General features: G+C 40.4%; 3 protein-coding genes and 1 pseudogene across 4 annotated transcripts; 2 read left to right on the forward strand and 2 right to left on the reverse strand.

The window, feature by feature from the left end:
• Positions 1 to 1,145: 1,145 nt before the first annotated feature.
• Positions 1,146 to 7,867, reverse strand: pde12 (phosphodiesterase 12). The gene is made up of 8 exons (XM_086148873.1): positions 7,171 to 7,867; positions 6,045 to 6,472; positions 5,604 to 5,709; positions 3,339 to 3,483; positions 3,024 to 3,102; positions 2,721 to 2,843; positions 2,408 to 2,613; positions 1,146 to 1,599 (listed from the first exon to the last, which is right to left on the reverse strand). Exons 1-8 carry the CDS (start codon positions 7,737 to 7,739, stop codon positions 1,480 to 1,482), a joined length of 1,776 nt encoding a protein of 591 aa, XP_086004999.1. The 5' UTR covers positions 7,740 to 7,867; the 3' UTR covers positions 1,146 to 1,479.
• An 814-nt stretch (positions 7,868 to 8,681) lies between these two features.
• atp6ap1la (ATPase H+ transporting accessory protein 1 like a) lies at positions 8,682 to 18,003 on the reverse strand. 2 transcript variants are annotated; one of them, XM_086150079.1, is made up of 8 exons: positions 17,799 to 18,003; positions 13,541 to 13,563; positions 12,079 to 12,164; positions 11,194 to 11,262; positions 10,776 to 10,930; positions 10,320 to 10,370; positions 9,920 to 10,157; positions 8,682 to 9,119 (listed from the first exon to the last, which is right to left on the reverse strand). In XM_086150079.1, the coding sequence occupies exons 1-8, from the start codon at positions 17,894 to 17,896 to the stop codon at positions 8,862 to 8,864; spliced, it is 978 nt and encodes a 325-aa protein (XP_086006205.1). In that variant the 5' UTR covers positions 17,897 to 18,003; the 3' UTR covers positions 8,682 to 8,861. The 2 variants fall into 2 exon arrangements, with proteins under 2 accessions (XP_086006205.1, XP_086006206.1); XM_086150080.1 differs by having other exon boundaries at positions 13,541 to 13,558; positions 17,799 to 17,902.
• A 466-nt stretch (positions 18,004 to 18,469) lies between these two features.
• LOC147232924 (U2 spliceosomal RNA) lies at positions 18,470 to 18,624 on the forward strand (annotated as a pseudogene).
• Positions 18,625 to 19,225: 601 nt separating this feature from the next.
• Positions 19,226 to 21,562, forward strand: rps23 (ribosomal protein S23). The gene is made up of 4 exons (XM_086150081.1): positions 19,226 to 19,314; positions 20,116 to 20,275; positions 21,149 to 21,269; positions 21,377 to 21,562. Exons 1-4 carry the CDS (start codon positions 19,311 to 19,313, stop codon positions 21,521 to 21,523), a joined length of 432 nt encoding a protein of 143 aa, XP_086006207.1. The 5' UTR covers positions 19,226 to 19,310; the 3' UTR covers positions 21,524 to 21,562.
• Positions 21,563 to 24,239: the final 2,677 nt, after the last annotated feature.

Here is a 24,239-nt window from a genome sequence, read left to right on the forward strand (position 1 = left end):
TTGGCCACATAATGTATGATGTATACTTTTTCATGATATTCTAATATTTTGAGATAGGATTTTGGAGTTTTCTTAAGATGTAAACCATAATTAGCAATATTAAAATAAGAAAAGGCTTGCAATATTTTAGTTGATTTGTAATGAATCCAGAATGTATGACATTTTTATTTGTAATTGCATTACAGAAGATAAAGAATTTAGTCACACTATTCTAATTTGCTGAGACAGTCATATATATATGTATATATCTCAACAGATGAATAAAAGTTTGGAAAGTAGATGTCCACAAAAAATGATCTAATTGAGAAAATCTCGCTACTTTAAGTCTTCTTACACACGTAATTAAGGCATGATTCTCAGAAATCGTTCATTCGGCCTACAGACCGATATCGAAAAATAACCTCGAGGGAAACTGACGTTTTTTAACATTTAAAACAAGTGCCTTTATTCTGAAATACCAAATTTGATGGTTTCCTGTTTCCCTCGTAAAATTTGGGTCGAATTCAACGCGACTTTAACTCATCCCACTGTGTCAGAAAGTTAAATAGAGATAATCGATTACAGAATTACAGGTGAGGTTTATCTTATTGGATGTTAATTCCATAAAATAGGTCAGAGATGTAAACTTGCGTTCCTGTTCCGTTATCTTTCTGTAGTTCTTTAACTGTTAACTCCTATGTTAAGGTGCAATGGTACGTCCCAAACATTTTGTTTCCGCCTCTTCCCCACTTTTGACCAATCACATTAAAACAGCGTGGCGACGGAAGTTGTTCCCACCTCTTCCAATCCCTTCAGCTCTGTGAAGTCTGGAGGCTTGTGACGTTTCCTCCGAGATGAATACTTTATTTACTTCCTATATGTTTGGTTTGGTCCGGGACGCCGTCCTGCTGCCTTCACGTGTAATCGGACGTTTCAAGTGTTGCTCCAGAATCATAGATGGTTGCTATTGTTTGGCAGAGGGTAATTTTCAAAAAGGGTTCACATTAGTACCTTCGAATATGTGAATTGTCGGCTTTTTAATTCATCTTATGGCTCCCCACCCCCAATTCTTGAGTCCACTTATTTAAGGATTGTGTGTGTGTCAGTTCAAAATGCCGAAAAGCATATACTGTTTTGATTTTCTTAAATAATACTTTTGTCAAACCTTTCAATTCAATAGGTCGTTTTTTAATTTATTTGTCCGAATTCGTAACACAAATACAACTTGAGGTGACCCCAAGCACAGAGAGAGAAAATGGTAGTTCATTACTTTTAAAAGGGAAATTACCGGTAATGTTGTCAGGCTGACAACAATTCACTTCTATTTCAGGTAAAGGTAAAACCATGATTTATAATGAACCTTTGGCCTGTGATGGTTTCTTGTCCACATTCCCCTTCAAGGGACTTGGGGACAGCCGCAGCGGCACTTTTTTTAAAACTCGAACATCTCTGAGGTATAAGGACGTCAGGTTATCTGCAGGTGAACCCCATGATTAGAGGTCAGGTGTCCCAGCGCAGGTCACACACCAGAGCGATGTGGTCAGAAGGGTGGGCTACACTTGGCAGAGCCTCGTATGTGGTGACCTCCTGGTGGCTGGGCAGGGGGATCATCTGCTCCATCTATACAAACACACACACACAAGCACAAAGTCATAACCAATTATTTCTACAGACACTTAACTATAAATGTGAAACACGAAGCAAAAACTGGTCACAAATCAATAAAAACTTGATTTGAAAACATTCTTTGACAGATGAAGCCGCATCCTGTTCCATAAGAGTTTGTATTAGTAAGCAGCTTTATAGAATCTTCAGTACTGTTGCCCATAATAGCCTTGAATGTTGCTTCAGTCTCATTAGACTCCGTCACTTCCTCTTTTTGGACAACACAGTCTTTGTAAAAACAATCACTTTCTGTAATTTTAGTCGGTCTCAATGACGAACTAGACCCTAACATTTGATTACCAGACAACTGCTCTTACTACCTGAGCCATGCCATCCAAGACTTAACTAATAATATTGAGTGAAATGTTCTGGTATTCACTTATTTCCTGTGTTCCTTTGCCTTCATAAATGTCACACTCACACCTACCTCTGTTGTCTACTTTTAACTGCGTTTAATCCAAATCAATTATCATAGAGAGCATTTACTCTCTAAAATGTATTGTCTCTGGTGAAGTTCTCCTAGATACCCATTAGCAGAACAGTAATTCCATTTCAGGAGATATACTCCATATATGCAAAATCCATATCCCGATTTTTTTAAATAAATATCAGACATGTTTTTGAAATGTAAACACATAGCGCAATACATAAATCAATATGGAAAACTAGCCTCTGGAAAATTATTCTGTTTTTTTTTTTTCCCCACACATCCCAATTCTGGCGCCATCAGGTGAGTTAATCTCATCCTCTTCCAGTTTTGTACCTGCATGCTCTGTGGCTGGATGAAGATGTAATCCAGACAGCCATGGAATCCTCCCACGTAGTTGGTGTATGCTGGATGGCCGCAGGCACTCAGCAGAGGGGGGAAGGGGGATCTCAGCTCCATCATGCAGGACTCATCAGGCCCGGAGCTGCTCCAGTCTGCATGATGCTGGGGGACCTCTGCCTCGCTGACCAGCTGGAATACACCTGAGAAACGAAAAGACCCACAAAAATTGGGACGACCTTGTACAAACACAGGAGGAAACCACAAAACAGTTTATTGTCGGGCCATGAATCTGAAACTTTAACGGTACCTGAGTTGGGGGTGGAGTTGAAGTCGCCAAAAAAGAGCAGTGGGGCTGCCGGTGTAACCTCCCCGATCACATGACTCAAGTGCTGCAGAGCCACACCCATCTGAACCAAGCGGACATTCCCCCCTTTACAGAAGAAAAATTGCAATGGTAACAGGGACTTTGAAAAAAAAAAAAAGGAAACATGTTCATACATATCAGTGTTTAACGCTTGCATTGATTAGTTACTTATTCAGGACAGTCTATCATTACACCCAAGTGCAGAGCCTTACTGCTCTAATCACAACAATTCAGCAGGGTGCATACCTTTAGGATGCCAGTAAAGGTGTGTGTTGGCTACACACACCTTCCTGCCTGGTTTACTGAGGTCCTCCAACACACTGACCTGCAAAAAAACAGTCAGGTAGGACTATCAACAATCCTAGCATGTATTTAATACTGTCTAAGTAGTCACTTGTTTCTCACTCTGAACTGACTACTCTGTTAGTAAATCTCATAATATGACACATAACTTCCCAGATCCCGATTAGAGTGACAAGACTGAGGAAAACACAAGAATAAACAGGTCCCGATTGTTTTCCAAGTCATACTCAGTCAAGAGGCAATGGTGATCATTGGTACCTGCAGGGAGGTTGACCTTTGGAGAATCTTGTCTTTCAAAGCGGCATTAACAGAAACCCTCTCCAACAGTTCCGAATGGATGGGATCAGAGGTCAAAGCGTCACTCAGCGTGATGTCATGACGGCTCAACAGCTTAAACCTAGTCCTAGAAAAAGACAATGCGATGGCATAATCCATGATTTAAAGACTGGAATATCAAATCGAGCAAACAGTTCTTACATCATTTTAGGGTTTTTCCTGAGTGGTATCAACAGAATGTGCCTGACTGACGGTCCTGCAGCGGGTGTCCCCGCAGTTGTGCGACAAGCAGAAATGACCAGCAGGAACTCCCACCTACCTGTATGTTTACTGAAGTTCTGGCATACCAGTGACTATTGTGAACACAGCAGTTGGCATCCAGGAAAGACTGGAGGACAGCCAGGAAAGTCTGAATGATGGCAGGGAAATACCGCACCGGGAGTGGAGGGCTAGTTACCCTATCCACTAGTCCCATGGATGAGGGACACCCAAAGCAACTAGAAAACCAAGAGAACAAAAACCAGGGGCCTTCCGAGAGGCAGGATGAAAGATAGGCCTATTAGCGCGGACCATGCAGTAATAACAGCGATCTAAATGGATAATGAGAACATCAGACCACCAGCAAGCGAGGAGAAGACTCTCCGAAAGTGTGCATGCGGCTGGGAAAAAGTGACCACGTTAAGGGGGCTCCCAAGCCATCGGGGTAAAGCAAGATGCAGTCAGGAAGGCCAACAGCAACTTTGCCAGTGGATAAGACAAAGGGGGAGCAAAAAGCCAGGTTGAAAAGCACAGAGCTGATGAACCCAATGGGCCAAGGGCACACAGGAAGAAGACCCCCTGGTGGAGGTAGGGCCCCCTAATGGGCACCAAGACCCAGTCCCCACCACCTCACACAGAACAAAGCCATGAGCAGACTAAGGAGCCAACAAGAAAGAATAAGTTCTAACGGCCAAAATCAAGCAACACAGAAGCATGGCACATGTTGGATGCAGACCCGACTAGGACACTGGAAGAAGTGTTGACTGGAGGCATTGAGGCAAAGCTTAACCTGTTTGGGGACATAATATACCAGAGCTGTCTGTAAGGACAGGTTCGGGGAAGTTATCCCCAAGCAGGGGACTGCCCCAAGAGAAAAGGCCTTTTTGGGAAGAACACACTCCAACTGCAACTGCAATCCATCAGTAAGGGCTATATGTAAGCGAACACCAGGCCGATCCTCCAGCTAAGGGAGTAGACTGATCAGGCAGTAAGGAGTGCAAACACCAGCATTCCTACGGGACGGAAGTGGAATGCCCAAATAGAAGTCGAACAGGCTGTTAGCAGGCTGCAACACTAAGAGGTCATCAGCAGAGTCCAGGTAGGGGATGGGGGAGGCACCTCGCTTCTGGTCCAAAGCCAAATATAAAGAGAGGAAGGAGATGGTATTGGTGGAGGTAGCAAGGATGGAGGAAGAGCGCGTCAAGATCAAGGCCGTGTCGCAGGACCGGCAGGGAAGCTGGACAACTCAGGAAGGAGTTGCCACTTGCGAAGTGTCGAGAAGCTGACTGGAAGACCACCAACTACCCCGTTGAGGTGGGATACCAAGGCTTTTTAGGGCTGTCAACCATGCGACTCTTGAGGGACGCAGGAGTGACTGGAGGCAGGTTGAAGAAAGCAGTCAAAGAGCTGGCAAAAGGTGCAGAGAAAGGCAGCTTTTGGCTCTGGCTGAGGTGGAAGGTGGTCAGGTGCTGGGGAAAGAGCAGATAACCCCAACAACAGCCGCGAGGGTAACATCACTCAGCTGCAGAGAGTGACAGGGAGACAAATCTGTCACTGCCCCACCACCAGGAGATGTTTCAGGCATAAAGCGGCAAGAGGTTGACAAATGGTGGTTCCTGGCCGACGATCCTGCAGCAGGTGTCCCTACGGCTGGCCCATGGGCACCAGAGGAGGTGTGACAAGCAGGAATGCCCAGCAGGAACTCCCATCTACCTGTACATTTGCTGATTCTAATGACCTCAATGCCTATTAATTTGGACCATCACTATTTTTCCACCAGCTTCCATATGAACACAACTTTGTATTTTTTCCTGTATATATCTACTTTGTGGATATGCTTCCTATTTTGATGCTTTACAAAACACAAGTCAAAATAATAATGTTTTTGTTGTATTGTAAAGATGTCAGAAAAAAATGTAGCTGAGTCCAAATAATGTAGAGAAAATATTGAGAGTATGTTTCGGCTTACTAGAAGCCAGTAGAACAAACCTGCGGTAGAAAGTGGCCAGTCCTTCATGCTGTTTCTCCTTGATCTTAAAAACGCCGTCAAGACCGAAGGCATCGAGAGCTGGAACCAGAACATCCAGGAACACCCCTGAGGAGGCAGTGAACAGGAGATTGTTAGAAAGCACAGATATCTGAATTTTCACCCTGTTGGTTTCCCATACAGCTTAATCAACATGACATGCAAAGGTATTGGTATTGGTTCCTGGTGCTTGGTGAACCCGCAATATTTTTTCAGGAACCCCAAAATTCTGGCCATTTTTAACAACCAAATATCATCTGTGTTTTAACTGCTTTACTTCATAAAGACTTGAAAGAATATATGATTTGTGATAGTTGAGGAATCAAAGAATTCATTTAAATATTATCCCTTAAAAATCAAAGTTCAAACCAAAATATCAGCCACCCTAAAAGGACTAAAGTAACCTTTATCAACCTCCTGCAGACAGATGATATCAGCATTGTAACCAGCCAGCTCCTTCTTAATAAGGTTCTGCCTGTAGTCCAGCTGGAGGGCGTAGGGTGCACAGTACGGGTACAGCACTGTCTTGGAAAGTTCTGTCTGGGCGTAGACATCAGCCAGGATGTTGTAAGACACCACCCTCAAGGTCGGCCACTCTGCCACTTTAGCGGTGTAGGCATGACGGTTGTCAAATGTGCACACTCCTGGTCCAGCTTCGACTGCTCCTACAGACACAAGCTCCCTGGTCAAGCCACTACGGCTTCCATGTTTTGGTGTCACGTGTAGTTTTAGCCCGCAGCCAATGTCCTGATTGGACGGAACATACACTCTTCCACGTCCAACTTCTATCCAATCACTGTCCTGCTCTGACTGTGCCCCAGAAGCTTCAGTGCTACAAGAATAACAGGGGAGGAAAAAAAAGAATTAAACCTCTGAATGTTGGGCATTAAATCTTATATGCTTTTATTTGACCACCTCTACTCTACTAATCTGATTCCCAACAACCACTCAGGTATTGGCAATCTCAATTTTCAAAAATGATAAATTTTTGATTCTGTAATGGCATGGGGAAATATAAGTGCCTTCATGGCACCCTAGTCCTTTCTTCCGCACTGGGGTTTTAGATACAGTTGATAGTGAAATCAAGCATAAATAGACAGTTTGGTTTGAATAAATAAAATGACAAGCATATCAGTGGTAAAGAATATCAACAGAAACAAACTACATCTGGAAATGCCAGGATAAACAGATGGCCTCCGCCACAAAGGGGTTTATTGACATCTGATATGCTAAATGACCTGCCTTATTTGCCTCCCCCCCCCCCCCCCCCCACAATATTTTGTATAAGCGATTTAAGACTGAATTTATGTGTGAAGGTTTTCATATCCTGTCGGTTGATTCGGTGTTATGACACCAATACCTAGTTTGCGTGATGACAATAATCACTGAGTAAACAATGAGAAAACATGTCACTTACGTCCAAGCATGGTATGCTGTACTGTACAACTGAATACACGGTACACTGTTTTATGCGGTAAAACAAGTTGCGTTATCTAGTTAGATGCAATACTAGTGTGTTGACGTGCTCACCTTTTGTCGATGATGTTTTCTTTGTACCATGTGAACTCGCAATCTTGCAGGTGACCGAACTCCACCTCCAGTTTGGGACAGACGGGGAATCCGGCCAGCACGGACACCGGGAGCTCGGCGACCGTGAAAGTCGGGGCGTTCCTGTGAACCGAGTATTTCACGTCCCCGACCTGCAGCACGGCTCCGTCCTGCCACGCCTCCGTGTTCACAACCGTGTCAGGCACCTCGGACCCGTCCACGTACAGCTTCACCATGGTGGTCTCCGAGGTCTCACCCGGCTGCTGCCCCTTGCTTTTCTTCGATTTCTTCGCCTTCCCCTGGCCCTTCACGATGCTGTTGGAGATCCTTGCCAGGGCTTTCCCCAGTGCCTCGTCCTGGTCCCGCAGCATGTGCTTCTGACTGCCTTCCAGGCGGAAGGAGATAGTGAGTTTTGGCTCCCCGGGGACGCAACGCACCACGGCGGGCTCCATCTTCCCGAGAAGGTGACGCGCTCTAGTCCAGATCCCCGGCGAGGATGTGAGCTGGCATCGATGGAAAGTCAGGAGTGCAGCGGAGAGGCGATAAATCATCAAGCCGCCGCTGACATATAGAGGAGCTAATGGAGGCTAACCGGAACCGGCCGGAACCACTAACGGCTAGCGAGAGGGAACGTCCTTCGCTCCCTCATGTAGCATACAAAAGATAAATTAAAGTTAAACGCGAAGTTCTGTGTATGACTCAAAATGAAGTCAAACACGGCTGTGAAAAATAAAAATCCGCAAAAAGGCAGCTTTTTTAAAAAAAAAAAACCGAGACTAGGCTGCGCCTGGACAGCCGCTTTTTTTCTGACAAGCGCCGAGCTTCTTCCTCTTCTGGGATGTACTGTGCGCTGAAGCGCGTCAGCAAAACAACACTGCCCCCTACTGGACAAAGTGGAAACTACACCAGTCACTGCTCTACATTTCGGGCAACACCTGATCACAAACTACTTTTGGTTCATCTCTCTATGTAATGTCCAAATAAGTTTGATTTATATATGAAATGATGAACTATTAGTAATTATACACGCGTTCCAAATTTGACCATGTATGACATATTTGTCAATACAGTAAGATCACTTTGTTTTTGCAAGAAATACTGTGATAAAAGCAAGGGTTTTTATGTATCCTCTGACTTTGATATTATAATGACAATCAATTTGTACATCGAGCTGTTTTTTTGTATTCTGTCCCAATGAGATCCAACGGGATGATAATAAGACAGATTAGACACAAAATAAATTCTGGAATATTTAAAATGTCAATGATAACTTGAATTCTTTTTTTAGTGTGTAACATTTTAGGACTGTTGTTGAACATTAAATGAATTTCATCATATCTTGATTTCTGTGTCTTAACAAAGTGAGATGCTGACTTAAGAAAATCCTTGCAGTTTAAATATTACCATTTTTTTTGAATGAAATAGGATTGTTTTAAAGATACAAAAGTTTAAAAAAAGGCAATATTTTGTGACAAAATCAAATAGCCACAGTTTTTAAGGTATTTTTATTCAATTTGTAACAAAGACAAATACAGAAATCTGCTAAGAGGCAAATTACAAAACACTAGAAAAATTATTTTTTTACAAAATCAGAATCCTGAGTTGAAAGTTTATCAAGTGCCAGTCCAATCCAGTGTCATATGAGGTTCGATTTATTATCTGTCCTGTTTTCACTACAGGATATTTTTCTCCACGACATTTTCCTCCCAGCAGTCCTCTGATTGTTCAGGGTTTGGGGGAAAGTAGACTTCAGCTTTGTGCTCATTGTCATGATCGATGTGTTTGAGGTGGATGACCAGGTGCATGGCGTATGCCAGGACAAGCAGCAGAATCAGGGACATGATAAGACCCATCAGGATGGCTGGTGTTAGGAAAGTGGAGCAGTCACTCGCTGGAGAAAACTTTCCAGAAGACACATTGAATGCCTGAATCTGAGGGAAGCAGAGAATATTTTGTAACATTTTATGACAGAATGATACAATAAAGAACAATTTCATTAATACTGTGTGGATTTTCAAAATTAGAGTGGAGCAGCTGGGACAAAAACACAGAAATTTTTAACAAAACCAAACATGAGACATCAATTCAGATTTTGTCTTCATATTATTCACTTATAACCCCACTTGATTTAATATATTGATCCTAATACATTGTCATACTCTCTACTTGTATTAGCGTCAATAATTCAAAAGGAAATACAAAAAGAACTGTCAGCCAGTCAGTCATTTGCAGGGATTATGATCAGGTAATTTTGACAGAAAAAAATGTCAAAGTTGTGACTTTAAACTAGAGAAAAACTCAAAAAATGTGGGGAAAAAAGACATGGTTACTTGGTTTGCTATTTGCCATTAGCTATATCAGTAATTTAAAAAAACATTTTTTTTTACTCTAACTTTGGTGTAAATTCTCTCTGAAATTTTATGTGAACAAAGATTAAAATTTTTCACCTAGGGGCAGGAAATCCCATCCATATACCAAGTTACCAAGTACACTGTACATATTATCAAAAATTATGTAAAACATTTTCAGAAGTCTCAAATCCACTTGGTAAGAGCTGGCAGTCATGATTGTCTAGTATCTTTTTTTTTGGGGGGGGTGGGGGGGTCAGGACCTTTACATTTGGAAAACCATGGCCCCAACCAATTATACTAATGTTTCTCCAAACCTTCAGATTAAGGTGTTGATACTAAATATTTTATCCTTTCAAACATCAGTGGATGAGGAGTTTGACCTGGAACTCTGTGAAGGTGACGGTCCAGCGGCGAGATTGTTCCGTGGCAGGGAGCAGCAGAGCACTGTACTGCTCCAGGCTGCTGACATGGAGGCAGTGGTAGGAGGATGAGGACGGAGCATAGACATCACTGGTGTTGAACATTGCTTCCTCTGATGTGTTATAGAGCAGAGAAACACTGTCCACCGAAAACCACCACTGTCCGGAAGACTCATACAGGGTGTTGGACATCTGCAATCTGCAGAGGAAGTATGGTAAGAAATACCAAAAGATTAACCTCCATAAAAGTTCCTACAGTCAGTTGCTGCAGGCATGGGAACAGCTGTTTCAATATTTATGTATTGAACTAAAATATTGACTGACTTTTGCACAGGATTTATAGACAGATAGTATGAATGACCTTATTGACAGTCCTTTCAAATCCTCTACGTCCCCAAAGTGCATGACCAGCCTGGTGCAGACAGACAGAGAGAGAGAGGCAGACAGAAAGACGGACAGACAGACAGACGGAGAAAGAAGTGAGAAAAACAAGTCAATTCAACATACTATCGTATGTTGTGTGACCGTGACCGGGAAATATAATGATGAATAAGGAAGCATTTGGAAAATAAGCAAGAAATTTCCTCAAAATTGCAAGCAATGGCCTAAAAGTCAATGAGAAATTGTAAAGAAATATTAAATTTAGTGCTTTAACCACTTCTAGTAAGACAGGGCTTCACAAAGCACCTTTTTCATGGAAATGAGGAAGTGAAAACTTTAAGAATCTCCAACTTTGGCAATCCTAAATGTATTCATATTAAGATGGAACACACACACTTCAGTCCAACTCTGATGTGATTATTTTTGTGGGACATACGTAGCTTTATCCTGGCGGCAGACAGACTGGCTGGTATCGATTGGTTTCTGAGGGGAGAACGCACGCTCTGTCAGGTCCACCTGCCTCTGTCTCTCATAGCGCAGAGACAACTTCCTGGCCTGGAACAGGATACAAGTCTTCCCATTGGACAACACCTGTGTGGCACAGACCAGTAAATCGGCACAACACCTAAAATCGGTGAAACTCACAATTCAATTTCTTATTTCTAACATTGGAAACATTCAAATGGTAGGAGAACTGAACTGCTCCTCATTATTACTGGAAATACATTCAATTGATTTTTTTTCTGTTTTGTGTCTAGCATGGTTTTTTGTCACATGAGCAGACACTGTGTTTTACATGAATGCTAAAAAAGGCATTCGAATGTCAGAATATCATCTATAAACTCCTCACATACCTTGAGTGGCGGAAAGGGAACTGCTGCTCCTGAGGTCTGAAGTAATTTCCTTCGTGAAACACCTCCTGACTGAAGAAAAGGTAGACAGTCACCAAGAAAAATTATGTGATGTGTTTTATTTGTTTCTTTCTACACTAACCTTATCTTTCCATGTGTGTGATTGAGAGGGACCCAAGTGGAATAGTGAGTTGCAGGGAGTAGAGAAAAAGAGGATGGAGGATTTCAAGTACTTAAGGTTAATGGTCCAGTGCGATGGAGTGCGGAAAAGAGGTGAAGAAACATGTTCAAGAAGGCTGAAACAGGTTGAAGGTCATGTGTGAGTCAAGGTCATGTGTGATAAGAGTATGGCTTAGAGCTGGAGATAGCAGAAATGATAATGTTGAGGTTCTCTTCAGGAGTGATTAAGGATAGATAGGATCAGGAATTGATCCATCAGATGGACAACGCATGTTAGATGTTTTGGAGATAAAGTCAGAGAGCCCAGACTGAGAATGTTTGGACATGTACAAGGCGGGAATGGTGAATATGTGGGTAGTAGGATGCAGCGGTTAGAGCTATCAGGCAGGAGGCCCAGAGGAAGACAGAAGAGAAGATTTGTGGATGGAATGAAAGAGGACATGAGTGTATTCAGCGTGAGAGAAAAGGATACAAAGTATTGTCAGATGGAGGCAGATGATTCGCAGAAGCCATCCCTGAAAGGAACAGTCAAAGGGAATAGGAGACCCTAAACTAACTATCTTAGGATGATCAGTGGGAAGTTGTGTTTAACTTGCTTTCAAAGTAAATTCAAGTTTTGAAAAATGACTATTTAAAATTGATTTCTCCTGGGTTTCCCTTTTGAAGATGGGCCTTAAAATAAGAACCTGCTCTGTGCTCCCCATTTACCTGCATCTGATTTCTGAGTGGTTCATAAGCAGGCACCAAACTCGCCCCTTTCCTTGTCTCTCCATCAGTAGGCGGCATCCCTCCATCTGGAGACAGATAATTGTTTGAAAAATAGAGTCAAATGTTTGGACCCGGACTGCTTGCGTGTCTCAAGTTTGATAAGGAGGGCTGACACAATAAAAACAAGTTCTTAATCAAATATACTGTAAGTTATGAATCTTCTCAGTTTGTCAAACAAGAGGTTTACTGATGATGAAAAGTGACCAATCAGGTGACAAAAACATTTTTGTACTGTAAATCTATTCAGCTTTAGACTGTACATTATACCAGTTGAGAAACTTTGACAGCTCCACTGTCACTTCTATTGCTTTCAGCTTTTCCCTTCAGGGGTCGCCAAAGCGAATCAACCTTCTCCATCTAACCCTATTCTCTGTATCCTCCTCTCTCACGCCAACTACCTTCATATCCTCTCTCACTATGTCCATCTTTTTGGTCTTCCTCTAGACCTCCTGCCTGGCATCAATTCCAGCATCCGTCTGCCAATATATTCACTATCTGTCCTCTGTACATGGCCGAGCCATCTCAGTCTGGCTTCTCTGACTTCATCTCCAAAACATCTAACATGTGCTGTTCCTCTGATGGACTCATTCCTGATCCTAACCATCCTCATTTCTCCCAAAGAGAACATCAACATCTTCATCTGTGCGACCTCCAGCTCTGCCCCCTGTCTTTTCGTCAATGTCACCCATACAGCATTGCATGTCTCACCGCTGTTTTATTCTGGCTGATAGTCTTATATTGCATAGTACCCCTGACACCTTTCTCCACCCATTCCAACCTGCTGGAGCCCGTTTTTTTACCTGTTTTCCACACTTTCCATTGCTCTGGGCTGTTGACTCCAAGTACCCGAAATGATCTCCACTCCCAGTAGCCTCAGCGTTCCACCCAGGTTCCTCTCATTCACACACATCCATTCTGTCTTGCTGCAACTAACCTCTCCTTTCCAGTGCATACCTCCACCTCTCTAGATTTTCCTCAACCTATTCCCTGCTCTCACTACAGATCACAATGTCATCTGCAAACATCTTGGCCCATGGAGATTCCCTTTGAACCTATACATATATGGGGAGAGACAGAGTCTGACCTTCTCTGTACTTTTCTATTAGCATTCTCAATGCAAATACTGCATCTGCGGTACTTTTTCTAGGCATGAAGCCATACTGCTGTTCACAAATGCTGACTTCTGCTCTCAGTTGAGTTTCCACTACTCTTCATCAACTTTATCGCTCTATAGCTACTGCAATTCTGCACAGCCCCCTTATTCTTAAAAATAAGGGGGCTGTCAAATAAACTGACTGTAACAATATTGCATAAGGATATTAGGACTATATGCACAAGACAGTTTAATGCCTTTTCTGTTTGTGTGGAAAATAAATCGTAAAAATAGGTTATATATACTTACCATGGACTGGAGACACTGCTACACTGGAAATGAAAGTGACAGGTGAATTAATAAAATTATAATAAAATTATTATTATTGCATCCATTAGTGGGAAAAACAATTTTAAATTGTTATACCAAATTCACCTCATCCATCGACAGCTGAAAATATTTTGCTCATCTAGAGTCCTAGGACAGAGCACAGGACTGTGGAGGGCTCTGATTATGTAATCATAAAACTACAAACAACATATGCACACACACACACACACACACACACACACAAACACACACACACACACACACTGAGAGTACGAAGCACTGGCTCTTAGCCATCAGGAGATTTTACAGCTTCTCGCTCAGCTGCATTAACAGCTACACTGTAAACATGACATACAAACAACTGTGATTGTCTCATCTAATGGACACACAACAGTGTCATCATCCCATCAGAGTTGTATTTGTGTCAAACATATTGTCTGACAACAACAAATATATTAACCCTAATCTGCAGAATTAAGCAGCCTATATTTAACTACTACTGTTTTCTTCTGTGCTACTACTTTATATTGTCTTTATACACAATGTAGGTTGTGTTTGTCTCAAATGATGAAAAATGGGTGTATATAAATATGTTTTGAGATGTTATTCTTCAAGGTAGACATCTGTCAGCCATCCTGACGTCAACACCATTGTTTCCCAATCAGAGTTGACAAACTTTCTGCGCACTGCTGTTGAAAATGTAAATCATTATAGTTAAGGGACTTATTGGGGGACTTATTGGGACATTGACTTCAAGGTACTCTTCAGCTCTGCTTTGATTATGAGGTTTCCGGAGAAAGTTGCTGTGTTTCAGCTTTCAGAGTTTTACAATTTTTACTTGTTTGTCACTGTACAATTCACCCTTAAATACAGTGATTTTTCTATCTTTACTTTGCAGTCACACGGAAAAAAATAACACAGCTGAATTGATTCTATTTGAGAGCAAACTATTGACTGCACAATCGAAAAATGCTCTGGTGCAAGTCAGACATTTTTGGATTATAAATAGATGTGAACGTTACCAGGATTAATTTCAACAGAAAGCAAATTTATATGGTTCAAAATCTAAATCGAAAACAACTCTAATTAATTATATTCACGCAGTTTATGTTTGCAGTGTCAGTTGACTGCCCTCAAATTAATGATTTGTGTGATAAAGAAACCAATTTCATTACATTTTATTAAATAATTTCATACACTCGCAAGAAGAAACACTACCTGCCCACAACTGATTAAGAGACAGAGTTCGAAACGAAGTTAATGAAGAAAGTGATGGTTTAGGGTCTGATGGAAAAAGTTTCAACTAAACTTCAAGATGACCAGGAATTTAAAACCCTGTGTTTTATTGTCTAGGATCAAGAAAAACCTAGGTCAGTTTTTCTATCAATTTTCCAACTAAACATTTGATTGGTGCCCTCTGATCCAAACTTTACAAGGCCATCAAAACTAAAGTTAGGTTATAGAATGCATCAAAATGTACATATCATGTATAAAAGAAAATGGATAGTTTGAAGAAGTAAAGAGCTTGTAGAATATTTATCCTATCTTCAATACGACTGTCCTAATTGTTCTGAAACTATGACACATAGGATGATAGAATTTTAATCCTGTCTCCCAAAGAGAAGTAAACATTGCGATGCAAGTGATGTTAACAGAGATAAAGCTGTTTTTTAATCACTGATTGAATAAAAAGGAACATCGTTTAATCCATAAAGTGAGGATTGACCTCCTGTAACCTTGATCGGAGGATTCAGGGGGAAATTCGGGACAAAAATGTGACAAGACTTTAAAATGAGTGAGATTATTCAAATGCTCAGTTCAGTCTTTATACGTGTATGCTTATTTCAAGCTGAGTCTATTGAGCAGTCAAAATATAAAAGTAGACAAGGAACATAATGACGTACATGTCAAGTGCATGTAAGACAAAAGAAAAACTCTGAACTGCCTTAATATATCTTGGCTACTTAAATTTTTAGCCATGTACTGTTTAATGGCCATAATGTTTTATCGATACCAGGATAATATATATTCAATATAATCATCTGACTCTTTTTCTTTCAGCTCTGCCCTTTGGGGCTCGCCACAGCAAATCAATTTCCTCCCTCTAACACTATTCTCTGTATTCTCCCTATTCTCTATTATTCTACTATTCTCCCTCCTCTAGCTTCATGTCCTCTTTCACTCCATCCATAAATCTTTGGTCCTCCAAGAGCTTTCTGTCTGACATTTTCAATCTCAGCATCCTTCTATTAATATAGTAACCATCCCTTCTATGGACATCTCTTAACCATCTTAGTCTGGGCTCTCTGACTTTATCTCCAAAACATTTAACATGTGCGGTCCTTCTGATGGACTCATTCCTGATCCAATCCATCCTCGTCAATCCCAAAGAGAACCTCAGCATTTCGATTTCTGCTACCTCCAACTTTGCTCGCTGTCTTGTCCATAGTGTCACTGTCTCCAAACCATACAGCATCTCTGGTCTCACAATTGTCTCGTATACCTTTCCTTTCATTTTGGCTGATACTCTTTCATCACACATTGACCCTGACACTTTTCTCCACCCATTCAAATCTGGTTGAATGGGTTTCTTTACCTCTTTTCCACACCCTCCATTGCTCTGCACTGTTGACCCTAAGTACTTAAAATCCCCCACCTTCTTTGTCTCCACTCCTTTTAGCCTCACTTGGTCCTTCTCATTCACACATGTATTCTGTCCTGCTGCAAGTAACCTTCATTCCTCTCTTTGATCTGAATAAAGTATACGTTCATCTTTTTTGATTTGAGGAGTTAAAGATGCTAAAAATATAAGGTGGTGTTTATCTCTCCACCTGTTAGGCATCGGCTCTTACCCCGAAGTTTGATCTCTCGTCTCAGACCCAGCAGGTAATCCAGATTTGCTAATCTTGTAAAGGCTTGCATCTAGATCAGGTTGATCCAATTCAATGTTGCTTCAAAAAACAGCATGAAACTAAGGTAATCTGAATCCGACTTTTACAAATCCGGATCATTCTGATCAAGATTAAGATTATTTAGCAAAAGCACCTACCTGGAAGCAGGACATTAGTGGCCATTTATCAATCATGAGTATAAGGGAATGTTAATCAAAGTCAGGGTTCTCAAATGGTTACTACCTCATCATGGCAAGAGAGAGTAAGCAAACAACTGTGTTTGTATAGCTTTGTTTGAAAAAAAAAACAAAAAACAAAAAAACAAAAGTACATAGTTCCTTCTGACACTTGCAGGTCATGAGCTAGACTTCGCATTAATAGAATAAAGAGAAACTAACAAAATTTGGTACAACAAAATTAAGAATAATTACAGAGTAAAGCTTGTAGCCCAATTAACTCAAGACAGAGCAAACAAAAAAGGTATGAAAATATGTAACTAATTGTTATTAGAAAGTTATTAAAATTAACAACATTAACATTAACACTTAAGGAATAATCAATTTTTAATCCATGTTTTATTTTTGTTTTAACAAAGGCAAAAGGAGGAAGAATCATATTTGAATGTATGTGTATGCAAAGTTTGTTAAATGCACTTGACATTCATTCAAAGGCTTTTAATGCTCAAGTAATTGTCATGGTTAATTTTAGATTATTATCTTAAAATTTTCGAGTTCATTTTCCATCAAATCAAGCATATTTTTGTCTTCATCAGCAATTGTGGCAATAGGCATTTTTGTATATTGCCAAAAGAATGATCATTGAGTTCCCTTTGGACACACACACACACACATACACATGCACACACACAACCTGGATTATCCTGCTCCCTGCAGCAGCCAGAATTCAAGGTGGATTTTAGGAACAAAACATGAAATGTCTAAATCCGGATCATTATTGTCATCCACATTAAAATTGTGAACAGCTTAGTGGAAATGAACGCAAGCACCAAGTCAGTTGGATATATATATATTGATGATCACTGATATGTATGTCTATGTCTACACTTTATGGTGACACTAGGACACATGTTTGGCTTCTTATTTTTTCTTTTTTGCCTTTGACTCAAAATTATACAATTCCCAAAATTGAAAACTAAACAAAAAACAAGAAAAGCCTCAAATCATAGAGTGGTAAATAATAATGCGCACAGACCATGGTGGAAAGTAGAAACACATCAGTAATCTCAATACAGGGTGTCATGAGTCTTGGAGGGGAAGCAAAGATCAATAAGATAAACCATTACTGTATAAAAATACCTTTGTGTGTTTGTCAGTGCCTTTACCTACCTTGCAGCTGATTGTAGGTCAAGGCAGGAAGACGACTGCAGATGGAGGAGGGGGACAAAAATTAAGAGGATGCAGTAATGTTTCCATGATGGAGCCATTGCTGTGCTGCCTGGAGTATGATGCCAATACACCCTACTCTCACCTCGCTCTCTCTGTCTCTCTCTCTCTCTCTCTCTTAATCTACTTTAATCAGCCCACTGGCTGTTGATCCCCATAACAGACAGATGAATCGACCAACCAGGAAAGGGAAGAGGTGGAGCGGAGTGTGAAAGACCTACCTACTCATTGAGGAAAAGCATTGCTGTTTTCAGGTCAACAACTAAAAAAAAATCACATTTTAATTCTAGTAGATTTAGAATGATCAGAGATCCAGGACTCCTGAAAAAGTGGAGGATCTATCAACTGTGAATTACTATCCATAAATCTCAAGAATAGAATATCTTGTTTGTGGTTTTATGAATTGTTGATAATTTTGACTAGTTCAGTTTTTATAAGGTTAAATGGGTATGAAAATTTTGATAGAAATCATTTGAAAATGAACAATGTATTGAGCCAAATTTTGAAAATAATAACTACCTGATCAGTTGAAAAAAACCCTTCTGTTTTATATACGTGTATTTAAAAATAAATATAATCAAATTTAAAGATAATTTCAGTGATGCCCAGTCTTACCCGCTTCTCGCCTTATGGCTATGATCAAGTGTAGCATCTGTTCTTATCAGTTTAATATTTGATAAAAAAAAAATCTCACCGACTAACTGTAAATTGTAATGATTTATCTTTCAATAGTGCAATATTTCATTTCATAACAGCTGCATGTACATTTTTTTTTTCATACTCTTGTGCACTCCTTATCTTTCACTTGGTACTTGTTATGTGTTTCTTGTAATTCTGGCACAACGATTTCCTTCGGGATAAATAAAGCTGTTCTTATTCTTACTCCTGAAATATTTTTGAAACCCCTAAAGGCAGTTTTCAGCTTGGAATTAAAGCCTCTCTTTGTTAGGGTTCCATAAGGTTATGTTATTTATGTTTATGTTAGGTATGTCGAATTAAAAATGATAGACGGTATAATGTGCACAGTATATGACCCAATAGAAGAAAATAAAATAACAATGTTAGATTAATACATCAAAATTGCACACACACAAACAGATGCAAATACACACAAATGCACAGACACTACGGTGAATAAATACACATACAGACACAAAAATACCGAAATACACACAAATTTACGAGGTCTGTTTGTGAAAGTTGTCAGTCATCCAGGTCAAGGGGGTAAAATGTCAAATCTTGTGGCAACTGGATGTTGTACAATGTACAACAATGTGCAATATTGGTTAGTGCCTGACCAAAATAAGAAACCATGCATAATGTAGATGGTTTCTTAATTTGGTTTCTTATTTTGGTCAGGCACTCTGCAGGGGCACCTGCTGGGGTCCTCAGACTTGACAATGTCGCAATGCATGCTGGGTTCTTCCTTTCCATCCCAGACTCTCAACCGCGATCATGGGTAGGTCCTTAACAGTACGTTTTAACGTACTAATGCTCTTCAGTACCGTGGATTTCTCTCTTTTTTGTTGTACATGAATAGCTTACAAACCCCTTTGATGCAATCCCCACGCGAAAATGTGATAGTAAATTCAAGAAACTTACCTTTTTATCGTTCTCTGTCTCAGCAACGTGGAGCGGCCATAACATCGCGCTAGAATGGCTGCGTGTTAGCATGGTTAGCTCGACCTACAGCATTACATTTCTGTACATGTATCATGTAAAACGTTTAAATGATGTCAACGCACTCCGTGAAATCCTTGACTAATTTTCTCTCAAAGATAAAGTTGAGCCCCGCTTGCAGTTAAATTGAGGCTGCGTCGCTTGAAATGATCTGAAAGTACTGCCGGGTTTCAAGACCGCTGTAAAGCTAACCCCCATTCTGATGAGTAAAGCCGATCGAAATTTGCAAATTTTGTGTGGCTAACATTCTCCTTCCTATAACGTCTAAAATTTGATTTGACGAATAATTCACCGTTCCAAGCCCCTCTATAGCGATAATTCTAATGATTTAAGGCATGTCCCTTAGCTCCTGTAATTTTACTACTCCAAAAGGACGAATTTATCATCTGATGTCCTAGGAAGCCTAGAATTGTCATAGAAGATATACAACGTTGAAATTCTCATTAATTATGACAAGTGAATCAAAGTCAACACCTTGCTTTTACAGTTCATAATTTACCTCAGTATCAAGCATTATTTATACAAGAGTGACAACCCCGGTTTGCCATGATCTCACCTTAAATATATGCTGATCTTCCAGGAAAGTGTCGTGGACTGCGTACAGCGAGGAAGCTCCGCAATCATCGCCGTGAGCAGAAATGGCACGATAAACAGTACAAAAAGGCTCATCTGGGGACAGCCCTGAAGGCCAATCCCTTTGGAGGAGCTTCTCATGCCAAGGGCATTGTCCTTGAGAAAGTGTAAGTATTGTGTGACCTGTCTTAAGAAATTGCATCATTGTACAACAATAACAAACACAGTGTCCACTGTATGCACGATTAAGGTTAAGATGTTTCAACTGCCTGAATAATTATTGGAATTTTTGATGCTGAACGTGTAGCATGAAAAAAATAAATTCTGGCACACTGGTAGAATCCGAAGTAGGGCTTCAGGAGTAATGGTTGCCATGGACTGCAGTTAAGTGTAATGTTTAAGCAATTCATTAGGAAGAAGCGTATTTCTATTTATGGATCATTACAGGGAAACAACATTTCTGCTACCAAAATCTGTCAAACAATACAGCGTAACAGGTTGATTTTGAATATTAAAGATGACCAGTTTGCAGTCACTTCCTATTTTTCTGAATGATTTAAATTGTATCTCTTAAGTCTAAAGCAATAAGCTTTGTTGTGCTGCTGTCGAAAATTCTTTAAGATTCTAGTGTGGCGAATATCACCTTATACAGAAAGCATTGGAAATATCAATCAGCAACAAAGTTGCTATTGCATAGTTCAGTAAGCATAGGGGTCAGTATTCCTGAAGAAAAACTTGGTTAATTCTTTTTAAGCAGTGTTTGTGTTTCCTCTGCATCTTTTGACACACTCAACTCACACAGAATCTGTATAAATCAAATTTCCCTCAAAACAGCAAATTGGAGACATGCTTTGTCTGACACTTGCCACAACATTACTGGTAGATGAGTAATTATGTAGTCAGATTACAGACATTTCAAATAGATGTCCTGTGTTTTATATAGAAGTCGAAAAAATGTATGCCAATCTACAACTTAAATTGAATTACTTATGTGAGATTAAATACTGTCCAGGATGTTAACATTAAGGTTTTCTTTCTAGTGGTGTTGAGGCTAAGCAGCCCAACTCTGCCATTAGGAAATGTGTGAGAGTTCAGCTCATCAAAAATGGCAAGAAGATCACAGCCTTCGTCCCCAATGATGGCTGCCTCAACTTCATTGAGGTAAAAATGCAACCAGTGAAATGCTTTCAAAAATCCCTTATATTAACATCGCCTCATTGTGTTTTATGCACCCAGAAGCATAACATTAAACCTGCTGTCTCCACCAGGAAAACGATGAAGTTCTGGTTGCGGGATTTGGACGTAAGGGTCATGCTGTTGGTGATATTCCTGGAGTTCGCTTCAAGGTTGTCAAGGTGGCCAACGTCTCCCTGCTGGCCCTCTACAAAGGCAAGAAGGAGAGACCCAGGTCATAAACAATGAAGACAAATTAAAATAAACCTGTTTTCAATTAAGTCTGACTGTCATTGTTAATTGTTCATTCAAAGTTGACATTTTTTTTCTCCAAAGATCCACCAAGTGTTTTTCATTCTATCAAAGGGCTGTTCTGTCCCAAAGAACCAACTAGAAACTAATGTGTAAATCACAATTACTGCAAAGGTTCACCAATGAGTTGAGTGGAATTTCCATTAATTTGAGAAGAATTACGACCAAAATCCTAATAACACCTTAAAGTTAAACTAAATAGGTTATTATAAACTAGTAAAAATTGAAATACGGTACTGTTCCAAATGATAAGGCAAATGCTGATTTTCATAAATAAATAGATTCACAAACTATAAAATGGATCAAAAAACTCGATGTCCTCATCCTTTGTTTCACATAAACACTGCAATAGAAGACAACCCCCCACCACCACCGCACCACGTTATCCACCTGAGCACAAACATGGTCACCTCCAGCCCCCACAGGAACATTGACAAACACAGATCCACCTCTAGAAGTTCTCCACAGACTTCCATTGTAGGATTCATGAATGCTGATGAGGACAAGGAGTACAGAGGTCCGATCCTGAGTTTTGTTGAGTGGAGCAACCAGAACCACCTCCTACTCAACATTTCCAAGACCAAGGAGGTGGTCGTGGACTTCCAGAGGAATGGGAGGAGACAGGTACCTATCACCATCCAGGGAGAGGAGGTGGAGATAGTGGACTCCGGAGGTTCCTTGGGGTCCATATTAACAAAAAACTGGACTGGTCACACAACACAGATGCAGGAAGGGCAGGGTCAGAGCATGATGTTGTTCACAAAGAGACTGAGGCTGTTTGGCATCCAGCGGGCTCCACAAAACCCACCAATCTGTGGTTGCCAGTGCATCTGTGCTACCACAACCTCACTACCTCAGTCATGCCCTAACTCTTGTATTTTTTTTATCCTGTTGGTCTCAGCCCACTTGCTTCCTGCTTATTTTGTTCTTATCATTGTCACTGTTTTTGTTATCGTTTAGTTTTGGTTGTCTACTTTCATCCTTACTGTCTTTTTTTATTCTGTTGTCCAATCCTATCCTTGATGTTGTTCTCTCTGCTGACTATTTGTGGCTGTCTTTTGTTTTTTCCAATTGTCTCCTAATTACCTCTATATATTCATATTTATTTGACACTTATAACTGTTATGCTGCTGTGACATACAAATTTTTCCTTGGGAGAGCAATAAGGCTTATCTCTGCACAAAGGTAGATTTTTGTTGGGTTTCCAGCTTCATGTAGTACTAGGTTATGAAGGGAATAAAGACTGAAAAATTGGATGTTATACACAATACAATGTGCAAATACACCAAATGAGCCAAGAAAAAAAGGAAAGTTCTGTAAAAGGTCTAGTAGCAAATGAGGAGCAGCCAAATTTCTACCAATGTTAGGCTGTGAAAGAGTCATTTCATAGGTCATACCTTTGTAGCATGACAGCACAGTTACAAGGCACAAGGTAGCTGCTGTATCAGTCAAGTCCCTTCCAGACATGATTTTAAAGCGGACTGGGGTTTCAAAGTGTGTTGGTCAAGCTCTTTTTGAAAATATGAGAAAAAAGAAGCGGGCAACATCGAGTAAAAAAGACCCAAGTGGAGACAAGAAAACAAATTAACCCATATATCTTAATTGACCCCATATAACCCTTTGAGACTGGCAGAATAGTGGCGATCAGTTCAGAACTGCAAGCAGTGGGACCCAGGTATATCGATCCAAGGCAAGAGGTGGACAAACTGCAACCAAAAACAATAATTCTGACACGGAACCATGGCCAAAGACTGCATGAAAACATGGAAACTCCGATGCAGAAAAATGTCAGGTGTTCTCAACTGACCACCGATCGGTCAAAAATTGAAATATTTAGCTGCAGCAGAAGGCGGTTTGTTAGGTGAAGGGCTGGAGTACATGCCTATCCATCAGAGAAGTGTATGATTAGCCCCGAATTTAATCTGCAGCTTGATAACCCCAAACATACAGCCAACGTGATTATGAATTATCTTCAGCACAAGATGTCCTGGAAGTAACTGGCCCCTACAGAGCCCTGATCTCAACATCATGTAGTGCTTGGCTGTAAATAAATTGAGAGAGAGAATGATTTAAAGAAGCCTTAATTCACAGAACATCTGGTTATTTCCTTCAAAAACTGCAAAGGACCAAAAATAATTGGTGGTGTTTAACTCCGTATTCCTCCCGATTGTCAGAATCATTTCACCCAGAGAAAACCTTAAAATACATCACCGTGTGTAATGAATCTATAGAATATACAAGTTTCACTTGAATACAATTACTGAAATAAGTGAACTTTCAATGATATTATGATTTACTGAGATACACCTGTATTCATAATTCATTTTATTACATTTAGAACAGGATATTATACAACTGGGTCCCCTAAGCCCCTGAGCCTAAGCAATAAAATCTAATTCTTCAAATAGTAAGACTGTAAGCAAAAAAACAAACTTTTTTCTGATTGAACTGGTTAATATTATTGCTTCATTGTGTTTCTGTGTGCAGTGGCAGACCAGAGGGATCATCGACTATCAAACTAATAAGGCCTCTGTTTTTTTGAGAGTGTTTTTCCCATTGCCACATGTGACCAATTCATTTTTAACTCGGGTGGTAAATATAGTAACATGTATCTTATTCCATGCATGTGCTCCAGTACCCTGGATC

This window comes from Fistularia commersonii, chromosome 7 (genome assembly GCF_037954325.1).
Source record: "Fistularia commersonii isolate RoL2024-O1a breed Wild chromosome 7, RoL_Fcom_v1.0, whole genome shotgun sequence".
Lineage (NCBI taxonomy): Eukaryota > Metazoa > Chordata > Actinopteri > Syngnathiformes > Fistulariidae > Fistularia > Fistularia commersonii.